This window comes from Manis javanica, chromosome 2 (assembly GCF_040802235.1).
Source record: "Manis javanica isolate MJ-LG chromosome 2, MJ_LKY, whole genome shotgun sequence".
NCBI classification, from domain to species: Eukaryota; Metazoa; Chordata; class Mammalia; order Pholidota; family Manidae; genus Manis; species Manis javanica.
Window position 1 is genome coordinate 100,456,744 of NC_133157.1, and position 24,876 is coordinate 100,481,619.

The 24,876-nt window shown below is 35.5% G+C and overlaps 1 protein-coding gene across 3 annotated transcripts in view; it reads left to right on the forward strand.

Moving 5' to 3' along the window:
* ITGB1 (integrin subunit beta 1) overlaps positions 1-24,876 on the forward strand; it is a 42,596-nt gene that overhangs the window by 14,620 nt on the left and 3,100 nt on the right. The window contains exons 2-16 of one of the 3 annotated variants that reach the window (XM_073228964.1): positions 2,011-2,077; positions 4,566-4,651; positions 8,173-8,395; positions 9,905-10,075; positions 10,605-10,843; positions 12,917-13,072; positions 13,814-13,909; positions 14,223-14,312; positions 15,656-15,796; positions 15,967-16,166; positions 17,679-17,917; positions 18,100-18,322; positions 18,974-19,206; positions 20,885-21,051; positions 22,012-22,092. In XM_073228964.1, the coding sequence (XP_073085065.1) occupies positions 2,011-2,077; positions 4,566-4,651; positions 8,173-8,395; positions 9,905-10,075; positions 10,605-10,843; positions 12,917-13,072; positions 13,814-13,909; positions 14,223-14,312; positions 15,656-15,796; positions 15,967-16,166; positions 17,679-17,917; positions 18,100-18,322; positions 18,974-19,206; positions 20,885-21,051; positions 22,012-22,086 (2,406 nt within the window). In that variant the 3' untranslated portion in view covers positions 22,087-22,092. The remainder of the gene's footprint in view (positions 1-2,010; positions 2,078-4,565; positions 4,652-8,172; positions 8,396-9,904; positions 10,076-10,604; positions 10,844-12,916; positions 13,073-13,813; positions 13,910-14,222; positions 14,313-15,655; positions 15,797-15,966; positions 16,167-17,678; positions 17,918-18,099; positions 18,323-18,973; positions 19,207-20,884; positions 21,052-22,011; positions 22,093-24,876) is intronic. The other 2 variants (XM_073228965.1, XM_073228966.1) reach the window with 2 other exon arrangements.

A 24,876-nucleotide genomic window follows, 5' to 3' on the forward strand; every position in this document is an offset into this window, starting at 1 on the left:
CATTTCCTCAGGAGTGTTCGTGCTCCAGGCCCCTGTAGTCATAGTTCTGGAATCAATAGCATTATCTGAACTGCTTTAAATTTCAGTCTACATGGATTTATTACATGTTCAATCTTCTGGCCAGGCCTTAAAAGGTGAACTGTTAGGCCTTCCACACTTGTGTGACACAGCTTTTGTTGGCCTGTGGGTGCATTTCCAAGTGATATGCAAGCAAAACTGTAAGCTCGATACATAACAGAAATTGCTGGTCTGAGCACAATTTCAAGTTGGATGACGGTGCAAGTTACTCATTGCTTTCTCTGGGAAGCCAACAGAGAAAACACAAACATTTAGGAGACGCAAGTGCCCCAGGGGCGCTCTGAGCACAGCTTTAAAGCACACTCTTGAAGTTCTGGGAATAGCTCCTAAAGATGGAGGTGTTTTAAAAGATATTTTTTTTCTTATTAAAGGACATTTACAAAGAAAGAAAAAAATTCCACACAGTTACTCTGTCATAAATGTTTTTATTAAGAATGCAAAAAGAAGAAAACACCTTAACAATTTAAAACCCCATTGTCTTTTTATCATGCATATAACTCTCTGTCATCTCCAGGCCTCTCTGGTTACTTTATTTATTCATATGCGGTTATTTTCACATACTTGCCATCTTAACGTGTACTTTGCATCTAAAATTATTCTATAAAGCTCTGATGTTACTATACTTTATTATTTGTATGACTGTAGCAGTCCGTATGTTGATGGAGTTAGCCATTTCCCTAGTACTGGGTAAAGTATGTTCCATTTTTGCCTGTTGTAAATATACTAGATTCTATGCTGAACATGTATGTGTGTATGTCACCTTTTATATTTTTAATTATTTCCTTAGAATGAGTTCCCCATCACTAGATTACTAAAAGGATAGAAATATTTTTTTATAGCTTTTGATATAGGTTGCTTAATTATATCCCCCAAATTCACACCAGTTTTTAGAGCCCTCTCTGGTTCCTTTCAGCCATCTGCAGTAAGTTTTGTTGGTTTAAAAACTTTTTTGTTTCTCTTGCTAGTTTGCCTTGTTTTGCTTTAATTTATGTTTCTTTGACAACTAGTAAAGCTACCCTTTTGTTGCTGTTATGTATTTTGTTTTTTTGTATTCTTGTAGGAGAGGCAGGTATTTTTATGCCTAATTATTAGACTGTCCTTTAGTCCAAGAGCACTAAGCAGTTCAGGGATAGAGGGAAACCTGTGGTTATAGCAGTCTTTAACCAACTCTGGTAAGGCATTGACTAATATTGTGAAAACCTTAATCTATAGAAAATACTCATGTGATAGCTGAAGATTGAAGTATTCTGCTTAGTATACAGAGTATTACTTAATTTTTCTTTAGTGGTTCTGGAAAACACTCAAGCCTCCGTCAGTTCTTCTCATGCCTACTTCACCTACCTTCTTTTGGTCTAGTTTGGAGATGTAGATATTACAGGAAATTTTACTAATTCTGTGCATGAAGTTGATATTCTTCAGAAAGAAAAATAATTACAGGAGATCAAACTGAAAAACTAAGTCAGGACTTTGTGCATGATGTTGAGGAGACATAAAACTTGAAAAGTTGTAAGCAAGGGGATGTTGCAATCAGGATTTTAACAGGTCCGCTCTAACAGTTGTTATTGAGGGATGTGAGGCATCTGAAAGATAAGGGAGCTAGAGATTCCAGGGGACAGATGTTGTTCATAGCTTTGGGGTGTTAGGGAATACTTGACACTGTGATTCTTTTTTGAGCACTGTTAATTAAATGTTAGCATATATTTGGTTTGGAGAAAGGCAAGAATGGAATCTGGTAAGGAAGTTATTTTAGTAGTGTCTGAAAGGTGGAGTGACTGGGAGGAGACATGGATAACGTGTGGAGAAGGGCTGGCGAAGAAAGGTTTTGAGGGGTATTTATAAAATCACAGAATATAAGGAGAATGGGAATGTTTTATGTTTAATGTATTTTTTATTTTTTTGTTTCACAACATAACGATGTATTTTGTATTTCAGATGAATTTACACCTGATTATTTGGATTGGACTGATCAGTTCAGTTTGCTGTGTGTTTGGCCAAGCAGGTAAAAAAAAAAAAAGTTTCCCAGTTGTCTTTATGTTAGTATCTTGTATCACTGTGACCAATTAGATTCCTGGGAAAACATAAAGCAGATCATGCCGCAGCTCCTGAAAGGCCTGCAGCGGTCTGTCTTCACTGGGGGGCGGGGGCCTTCATCAGGCTTCTCCCACATCTGCCACCCAGGTTAGTGAGAGGTAGGTCAGCTAGGGAAATGCTCACATAGTAGGAATGGAATACACTACAGAAAGACCTTTTAAAAATGTAAGAGAGTGTTTAAGTGAGCCCCGAGCAGGCAATGGCGTGTGACCTATTTAGGAGAAGCTGAATGTGTAGAGGGGGGATTATGAGCTAACCATTATTATCTAAAAAAAGAAACCAGGAACAATTGACTTCCTAGATGTTCTTGTTTGTTTGTTTTTCTCCCCCCAAAAAAGTCTTGTAAAATGTTGGCATCATCTAGAAGATGAATGAAAGGTAAAGCTGAAAGTATATCTCCTTGTAAACCGTGGTGCATCCACATTTGGAACATGGACTTCCAATTCTGTTCTCCAAATTTCAAAACATACATTTCAAGCAAAACATTTGTGAACTGGTGTTCAGGACCCAGTTTCCACCAGACAATTCTCGGACATCAGCAAGGTGTCCATATATTCAACTTGGTTCTGACACTCTCTACCCAAGATACCATCAGATTCCAGGCTGAGGGCTCCATCCTACAAGATGCCTCTCCTTCCACCCCCTTTCGTACGCCATTTGCAAGCCCACGCTCTTATGTGTGATTCTCAACAGCCCAGCTACATTTTGGAGGTTCCAAGAACCTCCTCATGTTCAATTAATTTGCTAGAGCAGTCCACAGAATCCAGGGAAACACTTAACGTTTACCTGTTTATTAAAGGATATGAAAAGGATAGGAATTAACCAGGTAAAGAGGTACATAGATGAGGTCCCAGACTGAAGACCTTCCATCCTCATGGAGTCTGGGGTGTGGCTCAGTGGCACATGGATGTGTTCTGGTCCCCCAAGTGTGGAAGCTCTGAAAAATGGGAAAGAACAAAAAGCTCTCCTTGGGTTTTTATGGAGGCTTCCCTACGTAGGCATGATTGGTGATTGATTCAACCTCCAGCCCCTCTCCCCTTCCCAGAGATTTGGGAAAGTTCAACCCTTTAATCACATTGCTGGTCTTTCTGGCAACATATCCCCCACACTTGGATGAGGTCCAGAAGTTACCTTTGTTAATAACAAGACACAAAAATCTCTTTTGTGATTCTGAAACATTTTTCAGGAACTGTGGGTGAAGACTAGAGTGCTGAGAAATGTGTTTGGTCATCTGAATGATCAAATAGGCATTTCTTTAAGTCGTTACATCACAGGGAACATATATTTGATGATTCTGGTGAGAAATTAATGTGTATTAAGTACATTAAAAGCATTAATACTCTTCAAGTCAATATTTTTTTTAATTGTGATAATCAGTTCTACATTCTAAGAATGACTATGAGAGTGGGTACATATATATATGTGCATGTTTGGAGGGTTGGTGTGTGCATGTGACCAAGAATGTGTGAATTCAGCTGAAAACAAATTCATCCAATATTAAATAGGACACATTAATAAGATGAAGTATGTAATCATTAAAATACGTATTTTTAAGCATTTGTATTGAAACACTTAGGATAAAGTATAAAACATAATGTGTAAAATGTATATTATCAATTTCATTTGGGTAATGTCTGTATATGCCCAGTTCCTTGCTATCTTTTGATCTATATAGGGAAAAGACTGGAAAGAATATGCAAAACCATTAACAATAGTTATTTCTTAGTGTGCAGATTATGGGTGGTTTTTAGTTCTTTACCCTTCTATGTATTTTCTAAATTTTCTGTAATGAGCATATGTTAGGTTTATAATCAGAAAAGACACATTGAAGACAATCCTTACTAGTAGTGCTTTACCACATGAAAAACATGCTGATCCTTAGGGATTCAAAGAAGTGCAAGCCATACTTTGAACACAAAGCCTGAAAAAGCATGGGATTGTGGATTGGTTGATTCAGACTTTTCAAGTATTGAACATACTAAAAATTAAGGGAAAGCCACTGAAAGTGCTGTGGGGGGTGGGTTATTGTGAGGTTCATGGAAAGCAAGAATACTTGACCCAGTTGTAGGAAACCTGGCAATTAAGACCAACATAATCATAAAATTATGCCTTTGAAAAAAAGGATCTATGTATAGATTAATGGTACCTAGTCTTTGGTATAGAAGATAAGAGATAGCTATGTCTTTTTATGGCTCTGTGCTAAGATGATTCAAAAATCCCTTCTCTTTAGGGTCCTTTTGGGTAGGTCTTTTTGGATCAGCTTAGTAACTATATTCATAGTATTCATATTTAATGCTCCTATATGTGGCATTCTTTGTCATTGTGATGCTGCTGTTTCATTGTTTTCTCTTTTGAAACTTCAAGTAAAGCGGTCTATTCTTTCTTTGTCCTGACAGATGAAAATAGATGTTTAAAAGCAAATGCCAAATCATGTGGAGAATGTATACAGGCAGGGCCAAATTGTGGATGGTGTACAAATTCAGTAAGTAAGATTGCTCAATCCTTTCCATTTATTCCCCATTTAGTCATTCAGTGTTGCCCAATACTGTATCCATGGGAAGTGCTTAGACAGGAATTTTTTCTTAAGTCACTGTTTACTGAGTGTCAACTCTGTGTGTAATACTGTGTTATGGTCTGTAGCTGTGCTGTCCCATGCAGTAACCACTGGGCACACGTGGCATTTGAAATATGGGTGGTCTAAATTGGGAATTGCCCACATACCAAAGTTTGAAGACTTAGTGATTAAAAATATCATTAATAATGTTGAAAAGCTAATATTTTGTATATATTAAAATTAATTTCCCTTGTTTTTATTTTTCTTCTTTAATGTGGCTACTAGATGATTAGAAAATATATAATAACACACCTTTATGGCACACATTATATTTCGGTTGGACAGCTTCCTAAAAACCCTAGCCATTGGCTGTTTTAGATTTTTCCCTTTTTTTGATGGGAGAGGTATAAATTAACTTCCCTAATTATATTGGAGTTAAACTAAAAGAGAATTGATTGCATCCTAATAAAAGCCATTGAGGTTAGGATTCAAACTTCATTGACTTGTCATCTCTGTACATTGCTTAACTTGGTACCTTCCACAAAATCTACTAAATGTTGAATGAGTGAATGAACAAATGAATGAATAATGATAGGAAGTAAAGAGAAGTCATTTTGAGGATATATTATTTTTTCAGAGTGAAAAATATAGGGATGTCAAAGGTTTATTGTTTAAGACATTCTACCCCACAATTTTGAGTGCCTGTTTATAGGTATAACTGGTTAAATATCAGATATTTTATATGCTTTACCACCTGATAGACAAAATCAAAGGCTTTTGGTTATTTCAGAATTTTTCTTATGGCACTTTCTGTTCTCTTGAAAATGATATTCTGGAGTTAAACTGGCGACTGTGGAGAACCAGAGTGCTATGGATTGTCTCAGGCAAGGCTCATGTACCTGAAACTCTGTTGTCTTTTCTGGAAAATAAGCATGCTACTGCCTGCTTTTTATGTGTTGCCACAAGAATTAGAATTGATTGAACTTAAAGCAGTTTCAACTAGAATTTCTAAATCACTGGTAGCTTCTGTATCAACAACAGTATCCATTTTATGAGGGTTATAGTTTATCTGGGATTGTGGGTTATCCTAGCCAAACTATTCTTTAAATAATTTAGGCTTTGATCTTTGTGGTCCGGTTGTTAAAATTAAAAAAAAATTTTTTTTGAATTATAATTGATATACAGTATTGGTTTCAAGTATACAACAGTGGTTCAATAGTTACACACATTATTAAATCCTCACCCAACTAGTGCAGTTTGTATCTGTCAACATAGAAAGATTATAGAACTATTGACTATATTCTCAATGCTGTAATTCTTAAAAAATTTAAAGGTTATTTTAGAATATATCCGTTGAAATTTTATTTGGCTGTTACCATCTTAAGGTTTCCTGGACTGGCTGATAGTGTATAGTGCACTGGGCTCCTGGGTTTTGTTAGTATATTAGGTTTGATAATATGTAGAAATATTATTATCGGCCATTAAAAGTAATATTTGAGCCATCTTGACCCTTAGTATTTCCTCCTAGTTGTTCCTTTGATTACATAAATGCTTTAATTAGTGTTACATTTTCCTTAAAAAATAACTGATGGGAACCATTGTGTATTCTCTGTATATAAGTATCCTCATTTACTTTATGCAGTGCTATGAAATTGGTTGATAATAAAAGGTACCACAGAAAATTGAACAAAGTGACCCCAAATAAAAGTCATTCCCCCATTTTCCCAATGTAAAGATTAAAAAAAAAAGATTTTTATTAGGGGTATATGTGAAATACACAAATGTCTACTACAATTATTAATTTAGTTATATGTATACATTTTTAAATGATGTACACACACACAGTATCATTGCTTTTCCCCCACCCTCTGTTTCATGAAAAACTTACAAAATCTTTACGTACATTTTAACAGCAGTGTTTTTGCTCTCACTAAAGTATTCCTTAGCGAGAGGCATCTGATAAAATTTTCATTTCCATCTAAGTTGTTTTGAGGTATAGCACATTCATTTCCATAGTAATGTCCAAATTAATATAGCATACTACTGGAAATTTACCACAGCTATAGGAACCATTTACATACAATTAGGAACTTTTTAATTTTATTTTTTTAAAATTTACCCTGTGGAAATATAAAATGTCCCTTATCGATTCCTCAAGGGAGGAACAACCTAAGACAGGCACAGTCGCAGGGGGGCCATCAGGTGAGAAATTGGGAAATTGGGGATCAACAGAGGTGAGGCTTAGAACCTCTCCCCCCCTGTTCTGAGAGAAATCTGCTGCATCCGTGGATATTTTATTGCCCTTGTCTTGGATTAACACTTAGTCTACAGGCAAACACCTGATCATCTACATTTGCTCTCTTACAACACTAAACTATGTTTTCTACCTTTATCTTGCATCTACCTACCACTTCAGCATTTTATTAAAAATAATAATAATAAAGAGAGAAATGTGGTATCCACATATAAATCAAGTATAAAAATCAAACGAATATTCATATTTGGACTGATTGTTTATAGTTCATAATGCATGATCAAAACCAAAAGTTTCTGTGATGACTGCCCTTGTACTGTTCACCATGTAACTTATTCACTATGTAAGAATTTGTTCTCCATCTAAGAACTTGTTCGTTATACTTCAGAAGATTGGAGACTGACGAAAATTAGGCTTGGGGTGGATTAATGATTGTGCATTGAGCATTTACTCCCCTATACAGAATTTTATTGTTGTTAACAACCATTTGATCAATAAATAGGAGAGATGCCCTCACAAAAAAAAAAGAAAATGTCCCTTATCATATCATCACTTACTGTATTTTTAAAATAAATTTTAAAAGGCTATTAACAATTGCTAGTACTTGAAGTTTTTTTAAACCTCCAGGAATTTTTGAAATCTCTGCTGAATTTCTTAGTCTCCTTTTTAAAAATAACATCATTAATTGAGATGCCTTTAGGGTAATATGTTTTCCCTAAACATAGAGTTGTTCAGAGTATTATGATGGAAAATGCTACATAACTATGAGAGACTTTCAAGGACTTTTTTAAGGGAAATTCTGGAAAAAAATGTTCAATATTTGGGTGTATACATTATTAGTGGATGTTAATCATGCTAAATAAGTGATTTCACTGAAGGGATTTGATTAGATACTCTGAATTTGAAGGTGGAACAGTTAAAATGTACACTTAGGTCTGTTCTATTACTAGAAACTTTATAGTAAATAAAAGTATTACTTTCTAGGGAACAATTTTGCTTATTTTTAAACAAGAAGACATGCGATTTGGATGAGGGGAACATTTTATTTAAAAGCCATAAATGAAGTACATTAGATGTGTTGGTTGAGTTTTGCAATTAGATTTTTGCAATTCAATTGCATATTTGCAACTACAATTACATAAAAGTTTTGACCATTATGCTTTTTAATTATACCTATATTTTGTATGTCACTTAGACATTTTTACAAGAAGGAATGCCTACTTCTGCCCGATGTGATGATTTAGAAGCCTTAAAAAAGAAGGGTTGTCATCCAGATGACATAGAAAATCCCAGAGGCTCCAAAGATATAAAGAAAAACAAAAATGTAACCAACCGTAGCAAAGGGACGGCAGAGAAGCTCCAGCCAGAAGACATCACCCAGATCCAGCCGCAGCAATTGGTACTGCAGTTACGATCAGGTACAGGAGTCCTGTGAATACCTGCGCTGCCTGAGCTTCCTGACAGCTTCTTATGAGCCTCTTACCTGTTCCGGCTGAGGATCCATTTCCCATGTGGACTATCACTCAGGAATGGGGAATATGTCAAATTTTAGAAGGTTTCTTGCAGACATAGTATCTGTAAGATGCATATACTTGATATAATAATAAATGTTGCTTAATGTCCAAAGTAAATTCTGTTAAAGATTCAGGAAGTATTAGATTTCATAGGTTTTAAAAACAAAAGTGTCCATTCTCTAGTATAATTATATAAAATAAAGACACTTTAACCTATTTTTTCCTTTGTATTTGTTGAGAATTGTTAAAATGCTAAGGTTTTTATGAGTCTGTGTTAGTCCTGCATCTAAGAAAAAAAGCAAAAGCAGAAAAACCTATAAGAGAGCCCTCCTCTTCCTTCCGCGTGCCATCCCCCTTTCTCCCAAAAGAATGGCTCCACTGCTGTCTCATGACCTTCCCTCCTGTCCAGTCTTCACCCTGGTGCCTTCAGGCCTCTGCTTCCAAACCAGCATGGCTGTCCAGAGTTACCAGCCCCTGAGCCACTATGCCCAGTGGACCTGTGTTACAGCCTTTTCCTTTTTTCTTTTTCTTTTTCTTTTAACCTGTCTGTACCAAGTGATGCCTTCAAACTCCTTGAAATGCTGTCATCTTGGCTTTTACATCACTCCCCAGTTTCTCTTCTTATATGTTAACCTTGCTTTCCATTCTCCTTTTTGTGTTTCTTCCTTTTTGCAGTCCACCTAATCAGTTTTCCTCTCATAGTTTTAAAACCATTTGTTTGCTCAGGCTTTTCTCTTAAGCTCCAAACCCATCTCCCCACCTGCCTACTAGAAATCCATACGGAGAAAATCTGCAAGTTAACCACCGGCTGTTTCACCCACCCCTTCTCTTTCTCCTGTTTTCCTAGGTGAATCATACCCAGCACCTCTGTGTGTCTCTCCTCTCCCCATTGTTTCAGTTCATATCTTCATTGTCTCCCTTTTAGATTATTGCTTTAGTTTCCTAACAAGTCTCTAGGGTTCATATTGAAGACTTTTTGCCAAGTTTTCTAAAGTAGAAATCAGATTATTATGATTCATTTGCATGTGGTGGCATTCCATTAAAGAGCAGTCTTCAATTGCAGTCTCTCAACAATCAGTGATGCTTATGTGCGCCTGCCTTATGCAGCCAGTCTAATTGATGTTGCTCCATCTATTTCCATGTGTCACAATTATAAATTGACTGATTGTCTTGCCCACTGTGGATTGTTGTCTCTCATTTTTCATCCCCAGGGCCTGGCATTTTAAGTGTTTACAGTTGTATGAAATTGAGTTTACACACAATTTGTTACCTGTGGAATTCCTAGGTTTTTGTCAAAATTGTGGCACTGATAAATTTCATTTTACAGCATTCACTTTGTAAATACAGTTTGTTTTTTTTGCATTTGCATTGGATTGCTGTGGGCTGATTTCATTTTCTAATCCATTTAATTAGGAGAGCCACAGACATTTACATTAAAATTCAAGAGAGCAGAAGACTATCCTATTGATCTCTACTACCTTATGGATCTCTCTTACTCGATGAAAGATGACTTGGAGAATGTAAAAAGTCTGGGAACAGATCTGATGAATGAAATGAGGAGGATTACCTCAGACTTCCGAATTGGTAGGAATATTGAGAAAATTAACAATTTTCATTTGTATAAGTCTTGACCACATACTTGTGAGATAAATAAGCCAGTTTTTAGTCTTTTCTTTCTGAGGGAACTGGTATTCCTGTCACATGCCTATTAATCTTTCTGCCTCCTTTGTTTCTCTGTTACTTTATGCTACCCATGGTATTTGACACAGGATATGCCACATAGTTAATAAAATGCATGCTTGTTTTCACAGGAATTCATTCATTTGTTGGTTTATTTATAAACACTCTATATTAGATTCTATTTCATTACTAATTCATATGCCTTTACTTGTCTGTAAGGCCTAAACTCACTTCAGACTGGATTTTTCATAATAGTAATTATCTCCTTTCCAAGTCTTACTATTAAAACCTTATTTTTTATTAAAAGAAGAACAGTGGTAACATACTTGATTGTTTTTGATGCAGGTTAATTCACCTGTCCCTCCCCCCCCCCCCCCACTTTCTCTGTCCCTCCATCTATCCACCCTCCTGTCTCTGCATGTCTCCTTTACAGGGTTTGGCTCATTTGTGGAGAAAACTGTGATGCCGTACATTAGTACGACCCCGGCTAAGCTCAGGAACCCCTGCACAAGTGAACAGAACTGCACCAGCCCATTTAGCTACAAAAATGTGCTCAGTCTAACTGATAAAGGGGAAGTTTTTAATGAACTTGTTGGTAAACAGCGTATATCTGGAAATTTGGATTCTCCAGAAGGCGGTTTTGATGCAATCATGCAAGTTGCGGTTTGTGGAGTAAGTGCATTCATTTCCTACAAAGTAATAGTGATGTGAACTTTTAAGTTTGATTTTACTCTCAGTTAAAGAAAACTACCTTATCATACCTGATTATCCCAAAGAAGTACAGAATTTAATCACTCAAATTCCCTCCATCTACAAGTGCTTTTTAAAAGCATATTTAATCAGTATGTCCCTATTTAAACCAGGCACCTAGTTCATTTATATGGGGTTTTGAAAACCAGAATGCTCACCATTTGTAACAGTGGGGCAAGTTAGCTGTATGTTAGCTGGTATTCTAGGCTTTTAGAGGAGGTCAGGTTTCCTGCCGTTCTGGCTCGTGCCAGCAGTGGAAGGGAGGTCATCTGAGGCATCAGCAGGAGCTAACAGGGCTCAAGCACAATACCATTTTCCTCTGGCCATCTTCTCATCGTGTGTGAGATGACTTTCCTCATGTCTTAGTAATTAAAACAAAAAAAACTTTTGAAGTCCTACCTTGTAAGCTGTCTGAGAACATTTATTTTGAGAAGTGATATACTATTTGTAATTTTAATTGCAAGATTTTTGGCAGTAGAAGCTCATGTCCATTGGACTAGTAATTAGAATTTATGACCCGTTTACCAGCTGAAGATTCTGAGATGACCTTTTAATGATGTAGCTGAAGCTGAACTTGCAAACATTTTGAGGTAGATAAAGTTTGTCTTAAGAACTTACTACTGTCACATGTATCCCCCTTTTTTCCTTATAGTACCCCGATTCCCTAGAAGACCTTGATTCCAGTTGCTTCCTAATGGTTATCTTTCTACCAATTTCTGCTAAGGTGCTTATGTCCAAGGTGATAATATGGAATAGTGGTTAAGAGAACGGTCTTCAGACTTGCCGATCAGCACTGATTTTAGGTGTTTACTTACCTCTCTAAAGGACTGTTTACTCCATAAGGAGGGATAATAATAGATATACCTCATATGGCTATTTTAAGTCTAAATACAGTAATCCATATAAAATGCCAGTAAACAGTCGAATACTAGCTACTATATTCTTTTTGCTTTGATTTCTCTTGGAGTGGAATGTAAGGGTAGTCTTCTGCTTTTAAAGGGGAGGAAAGATTAATCCAGGCTGTGCCGAGCCTGACACCCCTTTTCTTTCCAGCAATTCATTTGTGATCCTGTTAGCAGCTCACTGGGGAGAAGTCGTTCTCTGGGCTGTCTCTGTAACTGTGCTGCAGCCTGTGGGCTTCAGACGAGCCGTAGCATCCAGGCCTTACTGTCCTGCGTTTGTTGTGCTGACTGGGAGCAGCTTCTCCACCTACTTCTCTAGATGCAAAAACTTGAATTGCCAGCATCAGTAAACTTAATTCCTGCCTTCAAGGGATTTACAGTCATTTGAGGATATTTACAGATGTATTTAGTAAACCTAGGCCTATATTATTAAAAATTACCTTAGAGAGAAGAGGATTTTACTACTTTAAACTCTTGGTTGAATAAGGTGGAGAATAAAATAAATGAACAAATAAACATTACTGATGACATAGAATGAGTAGAAATTAAGCAAGGCAAGTCTTTGGAGAAGATGCTTTTTTTCTGTAGTTAAAAAAAGGCAGGCCTAACATGGAGGACTGGTAAGGAAGTATATGCTGAAGAAAACAGCAGGGATGGGAATGGGATGGCAGCAGCAGGATAAAATAAGGTACGGCTGAGACATTTTTATGTGCTCAGGAAATACTCATTAAGCACCTACTGTGTGTAGGCACAGTGCAGCTGCTGCCGATATGATGATAACCAAAATCAGGTGTGGTCCCTGCCCCACGTAGGTTTGCTTACCTTCTAGTGGGAGAGAGAGACAATGATTTCAAAAGATAGTTTTTTTAAAAGAGCTAAGAGAAATGGACAGCCAGGCAAGATACAGTTACAGTGGGCGGAGGAACCTCATCCAGCTGGCTCTGTGTGTTTATCAGCAAGAATATTGGCATTGTGAAAAGAGTAAAGAGAAGCTACGGAATTAGGTCTAAAGCATAGCAGTGGCCTATATGAAGATTAAAAGATTAGGTTGAATTACTGTGAGTAGTATTCTAAAACTGAAATCCTTTTCAAGTCATTGATTGGCTGGAGGAATGTCACACGGCTGCTGGTGTTTTCCACGGATGCTGGGTTTCACTTCGCTGGAGATGGGAAACTTGGTGGCATTGTTTTGCCAAATGATGGACAGTGTCACCTGGAAAATGACGTGTACACAATGAGCCATTATTACGTAAGTGCTGAATTCCTTTCATATTGAAAGGACTCCTATTGAAAATTCAGTATTGAAGGTGACTGGCTTGTGGGTTTTTCAGGCTTGGTGTTTTGCTATTTTGGTAAGTATGGGCCCTAACCTAGTGTGTAGGAGAGCTGGTCTCACTGTTTGTGAAGATGTGGCTGCTTGCTTCTTACTTCTGCTTAGACAGGGCCTCAGTCAGGTGGAATGCCCTCAGACACCTGCTCCATGTCTCACCCCAGAGCTGTGTACCCTCTTATTCGTTACACTGTTTGGTAGTAATTGTGATACTATTTCTAAATAAATGTTTGTATAATCTTAGCACTTCTCATGTTATTCATAGGGGATTTTTAAAAGGAGGCACCCTGCCTCTACTTAAAGTAAATATTGGCAAATTATTCAAGTTCTGAAGAAATCTGAACCTTGGTGATTCTTGATCATTTTCTTCAGTGATACATAATACAACCTTTAATTACTGGAAATTCTTTAATTTTTTTTGACATTTAATATACAAAGATCTTTTTTAAACTTTTTTATTATGGAAATTTGTATACATAAAGAATAAAAAAGGATTAGAAAGCGACATGTACACACCACTCGAGTATTTATTTGTGTTATTTCAAGTGATCTTGTATTAAGCAACCCAGTTGTATACATAATTGTTATTAATTACAAGAAGTATTGCGAAACTGGAAGAGAGAGGGAGTAATTACATAATTTTACTACTTATTTTCTTAGGATTATCCTTCTATTGCTCACCTTGTCCAGAAACTAAGTGAAAATAACATTCAGACGATTTTTGCAGTGACTGAAGAATTTCAGCCTGTTTACAAGGTAAATACATATGTGTGAGATAAAAGGAGCAAATTCTGGACCATTTTTGTTTAGTCATTAAAGGCAAAATCATATGTCAGAATTGAAATGTAAAAAAATGTCATCAGTCAGGCACACTGACTGGATTTTACAGAAACAATATTAATTTTTAATCACATATTATAAAACATTTTTTATTTTAAGTCTGACCCTTAAGTTATTTAGGAAATGTATAAGGAACTGTTATTTAAAAATAAGTATTAGGGTCTCAGTAGATGCTAATTAATCAAATGAATAGTTTTTGTATTTCATATGTTTTATCTTTGAATTGCAGGAACTGAAAAATTTAATCCCTAAGTCAGCAGTAGGAACATTATCAGCAAATTCCAGCAATGTTATTCAGTTGATCATTGATGCATACAATGTGAGTACATTTTAAATAAAACCTGTTTTAAACAATATCGTCTTGAGAATACTTTGCTCAAAGGAAGGTAAACTCCCTTAATAAGCAATTTAGCAAACCCAGAGGACAACGTAAAACTTAAATTCTTTATATCCAGAGGAAAAACTCATATCCTCTTATAAAAGCAGTTATTTACATAACCTAGACAAAGCAAAAATATGATAAAGACATATGGGGAAAATTTCTAAATATCTGTTTGAGTGTCATTAAGCAATAGGTCTCATTGTTCGAAGGCAATCGTGAAGTAGAACTTAAATTTAAACTTATAGGATTGCCTCAGTCTTCTTTTGCCTCTCCAAGGTATCCTTTGTAGATTTGTCTGTTTTAATGAATTATGCTGAAAAAGCTTTTTTGCCAATTCTTCTCTTGCTGTAATTCAGAGAACATAGTTCTCAATTCTCAGGAATAGAATACACACAACTCGTATATACATGTACTGAATATATACAAATGTAAATATATGTGACTTACATATTTTAAAAAGATGTTTTTCCCCCACACATGAAATTGAATCTAACTGAAAGAGGAATTGTTTTTTTCATCTAGCTTATTAATTCAGAGTATCTCTAGTGATACTTACAAAGCACTGGCAAATCATTATAAATAAGCTGAAGGCATTTGTAATATTGTGGTGACCATTATGTGCTGCATACACCACCTCCATCTTAATGACAGGTTGAATTTTAGATATTTTTACCTCATGACAGCTTGTTTTGGAGAGAGGTTTTATAAAGATTCCCATGTACCATGTCTTTCCCATAGCTGTTCTCTGTCTTATAGAATCTTTTAATGCTCCCCTAACTCCTGTCCATCAGGGGTGTGAGCAAGAGATCGCTGGCGCTACAGCCTTCCCTTCTGTGTTTGTCCTGACAGTCTGGTATTCCCAAGGCACTGGCTTGAATCCTTTCTACTTGGGGTTTTATTTTTTGGCCAGTGCTGTACTGGATTTGTTTCCAGACTATAGATTGTTTACCTTAGGCCCTAGTTATCTGGCAGTGGGAGGGAAAGAAGAGCCGGGCTGCCAATGGGGAGATAAACTCGTTGATATCATGCCTCTGTGCTGTTGGATCATTAATATTTTAGCTCAGTAATTAAAACACAAATACTCTTTCCAATTGTGTACATTATTTTGAAGAATTGATCCTTATTAATTAGAGCCTGTTTCTCTGGGTTCTGTGTTTTCCGGTCAACTCAGGATTTGGCTTCAAATGTTTAATTTAATTAGTGCCTTCTTAACAGTCCATTCAGCTTATTTTGTGTAGCGTGTTGTTTGCCTTTCCTGTGTCTAATAGTCTGTCTTTTAGTCCCTTTCCTCAGAAGTCATTTTGGAAAACAGCAAATTGCCAGAAGGAGTAACAATAAACTACAAATCTTACTGCAAGAATGGAGTGAACGGAACTGGAGAAAATGGGAGAAAATGCTCCAATATTTCCATTGGAGATGAGGTATGTTGTATAAACATTTTCTGAGGAAAAGAAAAAATATCGCTTGTTTATAGGCAATCTAATTTATAATTTGAGAGACAGTAAAAGAAATGAGTAGCTTTTGAAATATTTTTTAGCAGCTTTAAATTGCTTAGTTAGTTGTTAACTTAATCTGTTTTTTTGCCTTCAAGGTTCAGTTTGAAATTAGCATAACTTCAAACAAATGTCCGAATAAGAATTCTGAAACCATTAAAATTAAGCCTTTGGGCTTCACTGAAGAGGTAGAGATCATTCTTCAGTTCATCTGTGAGTGTGAGTGCCAAAGCGAAGGCATCCCCAGCAGTCCGAGGTGCCACGAGGGAAACGGGACCTTCGAGTGTGGAGCTTGCAGGTGAGCCTCTAGTCTTTCCAGAAGGACAGGGAGAGGCAGATTGGCTGAGGAGGTAATAGGCTACATTTTGAGGCATCCAGAGAAAATCTCTCTATTTAGAGCAGATGAATTGTTTGTTCCAACCGTTGTTGCCCATCACAAGATCCATTTGGTGATCTTGTGTGTGATATTTATAGAAAGTTCTTCCCTGCCTTTTTTTCTTTAGAAGAGTGCTCTCCTCTACAATAAAGCTTTTATAGTCATTCAGTATGTATTTTCAATGAACTGTTAAGGTAGCATTTGGGTTTTTTCTTTTAAGAATAGCAATCTGAATTCTATTCTCTATAGAGCTAAATAAGCTTATATAAAATATCTTTTATAGAAAAATGTTTTGGGAAAATAAGTCAAACTTAAAATGGTGATTTTATTTGGAAATGGAATTAGAAGGCAATAAAGGATGTTTACTTTGTACTACATGTGGTTTTTCATTGGGATAATTATTTTCAAATAAATATATTTATATATTTTGTAAGATAAAAAAGAAAACTTCAGAACATAGAATGTGCACACAGAACTCTATCAAATTATTTTAAATTCTATTTTCACATTGTAGTTACTTTTAATCGAAAATTTAATTTAATTAAAAATTAAAACTGAATATACTCTGAATACAGCTTTCTCCTTAAGAGTTAAGAGGAGAAGAGAGTCCTGATATAAATGTGAGCCTCAAATGACTAGGTTTTGAAAGGTTTTTAATCATGAGAAAAATAAGTGACTGTGTTTTGCCATCAGTTATTAACTCTTTATATTCTAAATAACAATTAAAATGTTACATATTTTATTTTCCATGTTGTACATATCCTGACTGAGTCATGTGGATCCATTCTTTGTAAAATATCATTTAAAAAGATTTCTTGAAAATTGCCTTCCTTCCCTTTTATATATTTATCAAATATAGACTTATAGTGTATCCAGTGTCTATAGGCATTCAGTGTTCCAAAAATATATAGTGTGTCTGAAAAGTCTGGTCCCATAGGATGAACTTATTTTTCAGCAGTATGTTATATTTTCAGTTGAAATGTTCAATATATTTTTCTTAAACTTCCATGCACTTTTGGGGTGTGTTTATTGTTCTTTTTTAGATTAACAATTGGACCATTGCTTTAAATTTAGAGATACTTTACTTATAATAGCAAATGTAATAGCAAATTTATCCTATGTTTCCAAATGTTTTGTTCACTTGTTCATTGCTAGGTTATATTTTTATCTTGATCAAAATGGTTATTTTCTAGAAGATTTTTTCCTTGGCCCTTGAATGTCTTCCGTGTGAACTTGAGTGGCTGGCGTGTGTGCACATGTACACTTTCGTACATGTCTGTGACGTGTGCTACAAGACACTGCTGTGTAGTTCACATGTAGTTTGAAGATAATTGTTCATAGTCCTATTTCCTCCTCCAGTTTTTCTCACAGCATGACTTGTTTTTTTAGATTACTTTTATTTCATGTGATTGAAATTTTTGACTTTTTCTTTAGGTGCAACGAGGGACGTGTTGGTAGACATTGTGAATGTAGCACAGATGAAGTTAGCAGTGAAGATATGGATGCTTACTGCAGGAAGGAAAACAGTTCAGAAATCTGCAGTAACAATGGGGAATGTGTCTGCGGACAGTGTGTTTGCAGGAAAAGGGATAATACAAATGAAATTTATTCTGGCAAATTCTGCGAGTGTGATAATTTCAATTGCGATAGATCCAATGGCTTGATTTGTGGAGGTGAGCAAAGGGTCTGAAAATGGTTGTAAGATGTGACCCATCTAATATAATAACAATGTTACGAGTTTGATGAATAAATAGAAAAAGAACAGTTCCACATTGTTGCTTATTTCTACTATTAAATCAATGCTGTGATTTTATATTTTTCCCATTGTTAAGAGAAAGGATGTTTTTCATTTCAGGAAATGGTGTTTGCAAGTGCCGTGTGTGTGAGTGCAACCCCAACTACACTGGCAGTGCTTGTGACTGCTCTTTGGATACGACCTCATGCCTGGCCATCAACGGGCAAATCTGCAATGGCCGCGGCATCTGTGAGTGTGGTGCCTGCAAGTGTACAGACCCAAAGTTTCAGGGGCCAACCTGTGAGATGTGTCAGACCTGCCTTGGCGTCTGTGCAGAGCATAAGTGAGTGCTCCTGCTTGCCCAAATTAGCTGACATTTATCGTCTGCTGACCTACCAGCACAGTGCTGATATTAGGGTATACTGTAAAGAAAGTATCAGCCACACTGAAGCCCACTCTGAATCTTAAAAATTCTTTCTCAGTAGCTAGAGTTTGTCACATGATACTGAAATGTGTTGTGTGAAAGTTGGTACCACTATTGTGTGTGCATTTGCTATAGAATTGAATCTATGTGATAACCTTTGTTAAATTAGTATTACCAATTGCTTAATTACCATCTTTTGACTAAACTAAGCAAAATAGAAAGTTTTTCCCCTTGAATTATTATTGTACCAACAATACATAAATTACTTGGGTTTTATGTTATATATTTATAATACCTGACAGGGCTATTTTACTACTTTATTTTACTATTGTATTTCTTTTTTTGGGATTTTTAGTTTGATCTGTAATAATCTCATTTCACTTGGGAAAATAGCATCTTTATATTTAGTTTCCCATCTAGGAATGTTGTGGGCCACTCCATTTATTCAAATCTTCTTTCATAGCTCTTGGTTTAATTTGGTCAGATTTTTAGTCTAGCATATGAAATAACTTTTAAGCAAATATTTATTTTAAATGATAAATTTTAATTGTACCATCTGTGTTTTGACAGAGAATGTGTTCAGTGCAGAGCCTTCAATAAAGGAGAAAAGAAAGACACATGTGCACAGGAATGCTCACATTTCAACATTACAAAGGTTGAAAATCGGGACAAATTACCCCAGCCAGGCCAGGTTGATCCTCTGTCCCATTGTAAGGAGAAGGATGTTGATGATTGCTGGTTTTATTTCACATATTCCGTGAATGGGAACAATGAGGCCATTGTTCACGTTGTGGAGACACCAGGTAGAAATCTGATCATTTCAAAATTTTGTTCATTTTCTCTATGTCTTGTTTCTGCTGCTTAGGCCTATTGGGAGTTTCCCCAGTAATTCAGGAATGGCCTTAAGGTGGATTATTTTAGGTTCAAGTTAGGACCTTTTTAATTTCTGAAAGCTTGAAGTAGTATTTCATTTACTATATGAGAAATAAGGAAAAGGGAAAGCAAGCTTTAACTTTTATGAGTGAAGAGTTTGCAGAGTAAATGCAGTAATCCGCACAGAGCCCTTAGCACACAGTGCCTGACTCTTGGGTACTTGATGAGAGTTACAGCATTACTCATGATACTTAAATTTGAGCTTGACTTAGGTGGGACACTGGGAATGTTAATTTGTTAGAGGATATAAAAAGTGAATTTGTTCAGCTTCTCAGAAGATGAAACATTTTTTTATCTTGGAATCTAGGCTCTTTTTTTGTAATCTTTGAAATTTTCTACATTTGTGTACATGTTTTTGTGGGAATGCAAGTTTTCATTTTTCTCGTGTAAATATTAGGAATGGATTTGGGGGGCATATGGTAAACATGTTAACTTCATAAACAGCTGAACTTTTTTTAAAAGTCTGTGTGCTGTTTTGCATTGTCAGGTACGTGTTTTTGCAAATACCATCTCTCGGTCTTTTCATTTTCTTAACAGTGTTTTTTAAAGACCAGAAGCTTTAATTCTGGTGAACTGTAGTTTACCAAGTTTTTCTTTTATGGATCTTGCTTTTCTGTGGTATTTAAGAACTCTTTGCCTAACTCAAGTTCATAAGGATTTTTCTTCTGTGTTTTAGAGTTCCTTCTTTTCCATTTAGATCTATAACGCATTTTTAGTTAATCTTAGTATACAGAATAAGGTTCACTTTTTTCCAGGTGGATGTTCAGTAGTAGTTCAGCACCATTAGTTGAAAGACTGATCTTTCTCCACCTTTGCTGAAAATCAGAAGACCTTAATATGTGTGGGCCTATTTTGAGTCTTTAGTCTATTTCATTAATCTATGCATCTGTCATTAGCCAATACCACATTGTCTCAATTACTGTTGCTTTAGAGCTAGTCTTGAAATCTGGTAATATAAAATGTCCATATTAGTTCTTTTCCAAAAGTGTTTTAAAAATACTTTCCTACTTTTCTGCCTGCTGACACCTACAAAAGTCCTGCCAGGATTGTGACTGGAATTGCATTGTGGTTATAGGTCAAACTGAAAAGAATTGATGACAATATTGAGTCTTCCAGTCCACGAACATGGAATATCTCTCCATTTATTAAGTTCTTTGCTTTCTTTCATCAGTGTTTAGTAATTTTTAGCATGAAAATCTTGCACATATTTATTAGATTTATACACAACTATTTCATGATTCTTGTTGCAATTGTAGAGGATAATATATTTTACATTTCAATTTCCAGTATGTAGAAATAAATTTCTGTATAATACATAGAAATACATAATGATATTTTTTGTATCTTGTGTTGTCCTGTGGTTTTGTAAACTCATTTGTTAGTTCTAGCATCTTTTTTATAGATCCTTTGGGATAGTGTACATTCACTTATCTTGGGTTTTTATTCCTATGTTTTCTTAATGAGGGACTGTCTGGCTCTGGATAATTTTGGCTGCCCTTTGCACTTATTAATCCCTTGTATACTCATTCTTTCCTTCTTCCTTTACAGAATGCCCCACTGGTCCAGACATCATTCCAATTGTAGCTGGTGTGGTTGCTGGAATTGTTCTTATTGGCCTTGCATTGCTGCTCATTTGGAAGCTTTTAATGATAATTCATGACAGAAGGGAATTTGCCAAATTTGAAAAGGAAAAGATGAATGCCAAATGGGACACGGTAAGTTGCAAAACATCTAAAAAGTAAGATGGCTCATAAAGTAAATGTGATACTTGTAAGACTTGCTTATTAACTGTAGAACTGATTATGAGAGTCCTCTTTAAATATTTTATTCCCCCAGAAGTTCATTATTCACAGAACTTGTATATTATAAAAACAGAAATATGTTAAATATATCCCAATAAAACAAAACAGTATAAGTATCTTCTTGTTACTGTGAACATTTTGATCCTTAATAATTTTGATCCTTATTAAATCTGCTCTTCTGCTCTTCGTCTCATGTAAAATGGACTCCTCAGTAATGCTAGTGTGTAGTGAGCTATTCAGTGGAAAGCTTCTCCCTCTCTCTTTTTCCAACAAAGAACCTGAGAAGTAGCCAGACTCAGAAGGCTGCATATACTGCATGAGGCTATACATACTGAATGATTCCATTTGTATGACATTGTAGAAAAGGCAAAAAAAACTCTTGGGGCAGAAATGTGATCACTGGTTCCCAGAGGCTGGGGTTGGGAGGCAAGGGACATGAGGGATCTTCTTGATTGTGGGGGGATGTTTATTCATTTCTGAATTCTGAACTCTGTACTTAAAAAGAGTATATTTGACTCTCTGCAAATTATAACTCAATAAACCCTGCTTTATAAGAAGTTTTAAAAGCTGTTAAGTGACTAAAATGTGTGCTGGCATTTGACCTAGCAGTCAGGGTGAGCTGGCCAGATGTTGGTTCTCACCTACTCATCTTTTGTTACAAGAAAGCGGTGGCAGTCTTTGGTATTTTAAAATTATAAATGAACTTCAGTTATTTGTATTTTGCAACAATTTGCTTGAGTCTTTTAAAAAATTAATTTCAGAAGTGTGAAAATAGTCAAATAGTAAAAAATTCTCTGTTATAGTGTTTAAACACTATACATGTCAATTTTTTTTTTCTGATGAAATCATTAGAAACTATTTCTTTTACTTTAGCAAGAAAATCCGATTTACAGGAGTCCTATTAATAATTTCAAGAATCCAAACTATGGACGTAAAGCTGGTCTCTAAGTTGCCGTTCGTATTTTCTTTCATTTTCTGTCTTTGCATGTGAACTTTTACCCTTTTTTACTGCACTGCGTGTCCTTTATCACTATAGCTTTTTTTTAAAAGTCTGGCTTTATTTATATGGCTATATTATGGCTTTTATTTTTGTGTGCTAATTTAGCATTTATAAGAGCTTCAAATAAGCTTAATGATAAAGACGAAGCAGCTGTGTTACAGTGAAAAGAGAATCTGCTATGTGGCCAGACAGACCTAGGATCACATCCCAGCTCTTCTGCTTAGTGAGTAGAACAGCAGAGAGTCACTGCACTTTCTGGGAGCTTTAGTATTTCATATCTTTAATAGGGAGTCAGAAATAATACATAGGTATGGTGTGGTTGTTTTTGGCGAATGAGCTACAGTGTATGATATCAGCCCATCAGTTATAATCCTCACTACAGTCCTAAGCCTTTAGATGGTATTATCTTTATATGACAAATTACTGTATGTAAGTTTTAGGGTGAAATAGTGGCAAGTGAATGTGAATCTAAATTGCAAATAGAAAAATTAATGTAACCTGGCATAACATTTGTATAATACACAGCTACAATGAAGTTTTATTAGTTCTAGAAATATTTTGAGATTCTTTAGTTCTTGATTGTAATTTGAAATGCCATTAAAGCAAGGAGACCTTTTATTTTTATATATTTGTATATATTTTCATGTTATTGAATGATTCTAATAGATCTAATGTTGAACTTGTTTTTAAAGATAACAGAAACTTTAAAGAGAAAAGTTCTAGTAGAGTTTTAAATAAATCTTAGTAGAAAATTCCCTAGTTGTAGTAAGACTTTTGATTATCCTATTCCTGAAGCCAGGGTAAACCATTTTGGTGAATGTATGTTTCACCTAGTTGACAAATTTACTTTATCTTTTTTGTCGATAGTGGACAGGATTCCTCTTTATATCTGAATTTTCATGAAGTGCTAGAAGCATATTTTAAAATAATCATATAAGCCCCTAAAAATCCCTGACTAAAAATAGGCTATGATTAGAACAAATTGTCCCAGTGATCAGAATTCTTCCCTTTACTTTTATTTTTATTTCACATATGAGAAAACTAAGGCACAGAAGGGTAAGCTTAACTTGACCAAGTTCACATGGCTAGTTAGTGGGAGAGTTCAGATTCTAACTGGCAGTTGGACCCCAGCCTCCATGTGCTTCTCCATACAATGTACTGATAACAGCTGTATCTTCTTCAGGAGACTCTCTCACCTGGTTAGGAAGCGGTAGCTTACTCTTTCTAGAAAATTACAGCTTTTGGATATCTGTTGTGACTTGGAGTAACACTGCTGTGTTGGGCAAACATTGTAATGGGAAATCACTATTACATAGAAACCAGCACTGCAGTTCTCTATATTTACTCTGTTAGGAGTGTACTTTATCAAGTAACAACAAACAGGATCTTAAAACAGAGGAATGTGTAATATTTTCATTATTTTTAAGAGATACAGGAAGTATTGATAACATTAGAAAACCATTAGTTGCCAGGTTTTTCATTTCTAAGCAGATATTAAGACTTTTGAAATGACAGAGTTAAATTTGATGGCAGAAGATTACAGTCAGGTTCATATAGGGTTGGTACATTTCATATTAGTGGGAGACCTGACACGTTTTTCTCTTTCTCACCTAATACTTTCTAGAAAGTATTTTTAGAAAGAAACTGAGTTGCTGGGATTTGTTTCTTTCTTTCCCTTTTTTTTTTGTGCAGGGGAGTTGGGGAGTGTCAAAAACAATTAAATACTGAAAATTTCATATAGCTACTTCTCATACAAGATACATTTCTATATGTCCTGTCAAAATTTGCTGTACATTAAATTGTACCTTGAAAGAAATTATCAGTAATTGATGGTGAAACAATGTTTACATTGTTAACTAAATTTTTGGCTGAAATGTTACTACTTCATCCAAAATAAGCATTTTGAATAGTTCAAGAAGCAAAAGTTTGATAAAAATTTATTTATTCTTTAGTGAAATACAGGGAAATTAATGGCTACAGGTCATTCTGCGATGTTTTCTCAAGAGAAAGTAAAATAGAAATAAACAAGAAATTAATGATGAGCATCAAGAAATTAAAATATGGCTTATAAAGAAAGCACTTTGTGATATGGGACTAAGTTTTATCAATCATATGTCATTAACATTTCGGATAATGAGCGGGCCCTGTAATTACTTCAGCATTAAGGCCATCGTGTAGGTACATTTAAAAAAGATCAATTTTACAATTGTTACAATGGATTGAAAGAATTGTCTATCCTCCCTGCTCTTACGCAGATTTAAATGTGGATTCCTAATCTCGCACAGTTGTGCATTGTGTCTAATATAGAGGTGATTGTTTAGCCACCATTATCAGCCATTCCAGAGCGAGCGAAAGGAGGACACCTGAGTAGAGAAGATTTCATTTCTGAACCAAATAACCCTGTTCTCTCGATTTCCGTAGGCTTTGCTTTCTGTTGGGATGAGAATTGCACTTTGAACAATGAAATCTAACTGAATTATTTTAGTTTACCTCCATTTAAAATGATGCCTAACACAGTTTAATTTTACCTCTAACCTTGCATGTTACATTTTTGTTTGGATGGACTTTGAAATAATAAATATAAATGTTTGTGTATATGCAAAGGCAGACTTTTCTCCAAAGGTAAGTTCTGCCATATAAATTGAACTCATCAATAACTTAGGTATTTTTTTTCTTCCTTTGTTTTCTGTTTTGTTTATTTTGTACCACCTTTATATTTGTTAAGTATTAAATATTAG